The following is a 5,841-nucleotide window of genomic DNA, read 5'->3' as shown; positions in this document are numbered from 1 at the left end:
ATTTATTTATAAAGTTTAAACTGAACATGAAATGAAATATATTTATTTATAAAGTTTAAACTGAATTTAATTTGTTTAAATTCTACGGAAACGCATTTTCTAATTTGATAAATTCTACGGAAATGCATTTTCTAATTTGATAAATTCTACGGAAACAAACGAAGGTGGACGAGTGATAGATAGATAGATAGATAGATAGATAGAGAGAGAGAGAGAGGGAGAGAGAGAGAAAGAGACAGACAGACAGATAGCTCCGGCCAGTCAGTAGCCAAAGAAACAGATTTCGACTCAAACCAGCAGTAACATTCCTTGTTTGGATTTTTCTACTTTCATTTCTGACAGCTAATACCATGACTGCCAATTTTTTTTCAGAATCGGAATCTCCATAGCCTAAAAGTTTGGTTTCCTTAAACGTTTCCAAACCCAGTAGGAGTGTTGGCTTCATCACTTTGAGCCAGAGAGAAAGAAACAATCCATGCAGTGGAAATACCCCTCCTCAACTGCCTCAAAGAAGACCAAGGTCACTTCACCTGCAGGGAAGGTATTTTGTATTGACCATCTTCAAAAGGGTCACACCATCAATGCAGAGTTCTATACCAAGTTGGTGATGCAATTTCCCTGTTTACAAGATATTTGGTCTTTGCTAAGATACCTTTAAGGTCCTTCAATTCTAGGATTTGCTTCAACACTGGAATTTCTTTTATAATTCCATTACAGATTCTATGAGAACAAGATCATCAGCATATAGTAGCTCTCAGGTGCAGCTGGTCTTAAATTTTTCTGCTATGGCATGAAGGACAATGAGGAATAGGAGAGGAACTAAGAACCAAGCCCTGGTGAAAGCCTACCTGTATACCAAATTTGTCACTCTACTCATGGTTAACTCTCTTTACTGAAAGCACCCCTGTACATGGCTTGTATAGTTTTCACAAGCCATTTGTCAACCCTTAGCTTCTGCAAAGAACACCAGATTACAGAATGAGAGAATCTGTAGAAGGCTTTCTCCAGGTCAATGAATGCCCAGTACAATATTTTACTCTTAGCTAAATATTTTTCTTCCAGTTATCTAGGATAGCATCAACAATACTTCTCCCTGATACAAATTCAAACTGCATTTCATCTAGTCTGAACGATTCTAAATATTTGGGATACAACTCTCTTGTAACATTCATGACCTGGTCCAGCAGTTTGATACCTCTGGAATGACTTCTTTATAAGGCATCTCCTTAACTCTTGTAACAATTGACTAATGCTACTGCACCAGTCATTGGGGATGACACCATTCTGGATAATCTGATTAAAAATATGCATTATACCATATCCTACTCTGCAGGATAATTCAAACATCTCAGCAGCAGTTCCTTGTCTGCATATCCTTAACCCTTTGGCATGTAATCTGGACATATCCAGCCAAATATTATACCTGCTTTATGTTCAAACTGATCAGATCCAACCTATCACACCTACCCTGTAATGTCACTCTAAAAATATACAAAAACACCATTGAAATCTTGAAGCTACAAAATAATGCATGATTAATTCAAAATAATGTGAATCAATAAGCAATACATTTGAAAAAGAAACCTGAATGCTAAAGGGTTAATTGTCTTAATTATTATATTGCTGTAAATAGCTAATCCTTCTGTTGGGTTCACATTAGGAAGGCTCACTTCCTCCCATGTATTCTCAACATTTAATAACCTTTCATAGCAACATGCCATTAACCCTCTGTATACACTTCTCACCCACATTTCAATTCTCTCTGATACACTGTTTAGCAATCCAGAATACCTCATGTTTCTTATCTTCATGCTGTAAGACATTGGCAAACCTCTTCCTTTCTGCTTTTGCTTAAGTAGGCCTGTTGCCTTCTGGTTACCTAATATAGCTTCCTGCTGCCTCAATCTTTCCAGTCATTCCAAGCCCATTACTTTGTTTTATGGTACTGTGTAAAAAATAAAATGAGCTGAAGAAAATTAATTCAGGATGGGTAGTAACATGGATTTGGACAAGAAAGACTAATAAAGTTATATTAAATACCGCAGAAGATAAATTCATCATTTATTGAAACTATTAGAAACAACGTACATTCTGACATTAATGTAGCTTCTGCTGTATATGAATACTTACATTTCATTAGGTGAATCCTTAGAGAGAATGATTTGTCACAGATATCACACTGATATAGTTTCTCACCAGTATGACTATGTTTGTGTAGATAAGAGACTATATACAGAGAATGTTTTACCACAAATATCACAGTTTCTTTCTTATAATGAATACATTTATATAATTAATCAATTCAAGAAAATTATACACTTCAAACATTGCAGCAATAAGGTTTCTCTCTTTTGTGAATAGGTTTGTGTCTACTTAAGGAGCTTTTTACAGAGAATGATTTACCACAGATATCACATTGATATGGTTTCTCTCCTGTATGAATACGTTTATGTATAGTTAAGGCATCTTTGTCAGAGAATGATTTGCCACAGATATCACAGTGATATGGTTTCTCTCCTGTGTGAATATATTTGTGCTTAGTTAAATTACTGCTGTTAGAGAATGATTTATCACAGATATCACAGTGATATGGTTTCTCTCCTGTATGAATACGTTTGTGTTCAGTTAAGAGAGAATTTCGAGAGAACGATTTACCACAGATATCACAGTTATATGGTTTCTCTCCTGTGTGAATATGTTGGTGTTCAGTTAAGTGATTTCTTCGAGAGAAGGATTTACCACAGATATCACAATGATATGGCTTCTCACCTGTGTGAATACGTCTGTGTCCAATTAAATAATCATTTCGAGAGAATGATTTACCACAAATATCACAGCAATATGGCTTCTCTCCTGTATGAATACGTTTGTGTGTAGTTAAGGTATCGCTTTCAGAGAATGATTTATCACAGATATCACACTGATATGGTTTTTCTCCTGTGTGAATATGTCTGTGTTTAGTTAAATCACTACATCGAGAGAAAGATTTTCCACAAATCCTACAGTGATATGGTTTCTTTCCAGTGTGAATATGTTTGTGTTCAGTCAAGTGATTTCTTCGAGTGAATGATTTTCCACAAATATCACAGTAATGTGGTTTCTCTCCTGTATGACTTCGTTTGTGTTCATTTAAGTGGTTTTTTTGAAAGAATGATTTACCACAAATATCACACTGAAATGGTTTCTCTCCTGTATGAATACGTCTGTGTCCAGTTAAGTAATCATTTCGAGAGAATGATCTACCACAAATATCACACTGATATGGTTTCTCTCCTGTATGAATGTATTTGTGAGTAGTTAAGACACTACTTACAGAGAATGATTTACCACAAATATCACACCAATATGGTTTCTCTCCTGTGTGAATACGTCTGTGTGTTGTTAAGCTACCTCTTTGAGAGAATGATTTACCACAGATATCACAGTGATAAGGCTTCTCACCTGTATGAGTATGTTTGTGTTCAGTTAAGTGATTTCTTTGCGAGAATGATATGCCACAGATATCACAGCAATATGGTCTCTCTCCTACATGAATACATTTGTGTTTTGTTAAGTGACCAGTTTCAGAGGATAATTTACCAGAGACATCACAGGGATATGATGTTTCTCCTTTCTCTTTAGTCATATCACTATGAAAATCAATACTTTTAAACTGTGTTTTCAATTTTGCCTTATTCACACGTAATTCTTTTTCCATTATTTTTCTTTTCTCACCACAATTTAGATGTTTGTCTTCTTTTTGTGTCCATATTTTTTTCCTGAAGCGCGTTTCTACTACTGTGATTTTTGTCAATATCTGAGGTGGATTGGACACATTCCAGACAGTCAAGAAAACAATTCTGTTTTCTGTCTCAGTTCAGAAAATATATTTGCCAGTCTTTTGCCATAGTTTTATATAAGGACAGTTACATCTGCCCTGCATCACATTTTCCTCGAGTCTTTAAACAATAATAAATATTGATGATGTATACAATTCTTAGATGCCAATGTCATTTGTTATTCTGAAATAATAGAGAAACAACAGTATAAGATATAGGGGATACTTAAAACATAACAGTGGAAATTTTTTCTCAATTTCTTATAGAGATAAACTGTAGAAATAAATATTTACTTGAACTGAACTGTTTCGAGATGTATTTTATATTTGTGTAGATAAATAGATATATGTATTTGTACAGGCTTGCTCATGTGGTTAAGAAGCTTGCTTCCTAATCATGTGGTCTCAGGTGCAACCAAGGCCAACTGTCTCCTATAGCCTTGTGTTGACCAATACTTTGTGAGTGGATTCTGTAGACACCCAGTCTCTACCAAATGTGTGTGTGTGTGTGTGTTTGAGTGTACCCAGTTCTTGTCATCATATGATGGCTGTAAACGAGCATCATCATCATACAAATGATGTTTGTTTCCAGTTTTCTTTGAAAACTATGTCTAGCCTTGGGAATTATAGCCTTGTCTGGAAACAGGTGAAGGTTGGTGACAGAAAAGGCATCCTGCAAAAGAAAATTTACTTTCACAAATTTTGTCTGGGATCTTTTTTAAAACGGGGGCCACATTTTTCATTAACGAAACACTTTGAAACTTGGAACACTGGTAGAATGTGTCATATAAAACATCTTTTTCTCTTAGTCTTCTTAAAAAAAAAAGAAATCCATAAATTATTCCATGTTAAAGTTGTCGTATTTCTGTAATTTCAACCAATCACTGACGTCCATTCAGCCGATATACATTAAGTGCCGACTACATAAACAAACGATTCTGAAACAATTAACCCTAACCCTAACCCTAACTCTAACCCTAACCCTAACCCTAGGGTTAGAGTTAGGGTTAGGCTTAGGCTTAGGGTTAGGGTTAAAGCAAATTTAAAATGAAAAAAGCAAATAAAACGAAGAATCGTTTGTTTATGTAGTCGGCACTTAATGTATATCGGCTGAGTGGACGTCAGTGATTGGTTGAAATTATCGAAATAAGACAATTTTTTACATGAAATAAATTCGAATACAAAAATATTTTTCTGTTCTATAACACAAAATAGATAAGTATACGAAGTTTGAAAGTCTTTCGGTACCAAAAGCACTACGTAAATCATTAATGAAAAATGTGGCCCCCGTTTTAAAAAAGATCCTTTGTCTGATTCATGCAAGCATGAAAAAGTGGACAGTGGATAATGATAATATAGTAGATATAATTCAGAAAATAAATATGGTTACTTTTCTATGACTTCATGTTTCATGTTAAATAAGTTTTTTTTTTTTTCAATGGAATCAATGAAAGCTTTCTTTTAGTGGTCTTTATTTGTGGCAGCCTGTAGTCAATATCCAGTTCAACATGTGTCGGATGAAATCTCAGTAGAGAAGAGGAAGCTACTCACTTCACTTTTACATACACGCATATACACACACACACATATCATAATATATTCTTTTATTCTTTTCTTTTGCTTGTTTCAGTCATTTGATTGTGGCCATGCTGGAGCACTGCCTTAAAGAATTTTTTAGTTGAAGAAATCAACCTTAGGACTTATTCTTTGTAAGCCTGATACTTATTCTATCGATCTCTTTTGCCAAACCACTAAGTTACAAGGATGTAAACGTGCCAACATCGGTTGTCAAGCGACGGTGGAGGGGCAAACACAGGCGCACACACATAAATATATATAAGCCAAGTAAGATCGTTGCCAGTGCCCCTGGACTGGTTCTTGTGCGGGTGGCACATGAGATGCACCATTTTGAGCGTGGCCGTTGCCAGTACCGCCTGACTGGCTCCTGTAGGATTTTCGAGCGAGATCGTTGCCAGTGCCCCTGGACTGGCTTGTGCGGGTGGCACATAAAAGACACCATTTCG

At 35.6% G+C, this 5,841-nt stretch overlaps 1 protein-coding gene across 3 annotated transcripts in view; it reads right to left on the bottom strand.

Annotated features, from left to right (window-relative positions):
- Window positions 1-2,044: 2,044 nt before the first annotated feature.
- The window catches only part of LOC106881503 (zinc finger protein 665), a 6,759-nt gene continuing 2,962 nt past the window's right edge, over window positions 2,045-5,841 (bottom strand). For 2 of the 3 annotated variants that reach the window (XM_014931913.2, XM_014931914.2), the window contains exon 2: window positions 2,045-4,001. In XM_014931913.2, coding sequence (XP_014787399.1) covers window positions 2,321-3,697 — 1,377 coding nt within the window. In that variant the 5' untranslated portion in view covers window positions 3,698-4,001 and the 3' untranslated portion in view covers window positions 2,045-2,320. Of the gene's footprint in view, window positions 4,002-4,111; window positions 4,491-5,841 lie in introns of all 3 variants that reach the window. The other variant, XM_052977590.1, reaches the window with a different exon arrangement.

This window comes from Octopus bimaculoides, chromosome 28 (assembly GCF_001194135.2).
Source record: "Octopus bimaculoides isolate UCB-OBI-ISO-001 chromosome 28, ASM119413v2, whole genome shotgun sequence".
Lineage (NCBI taxonomy): Eukaryota > Metazoa > Mollusca > Cephalopoda > Octopoda > Octopodidae > Octopus > Octopus bimaculoides.
The sequence above is the reverse complement of the archived record's forward strand: the minus strand, read 5'-3'. Positions and strand labels throughout refer to the sequence as shown.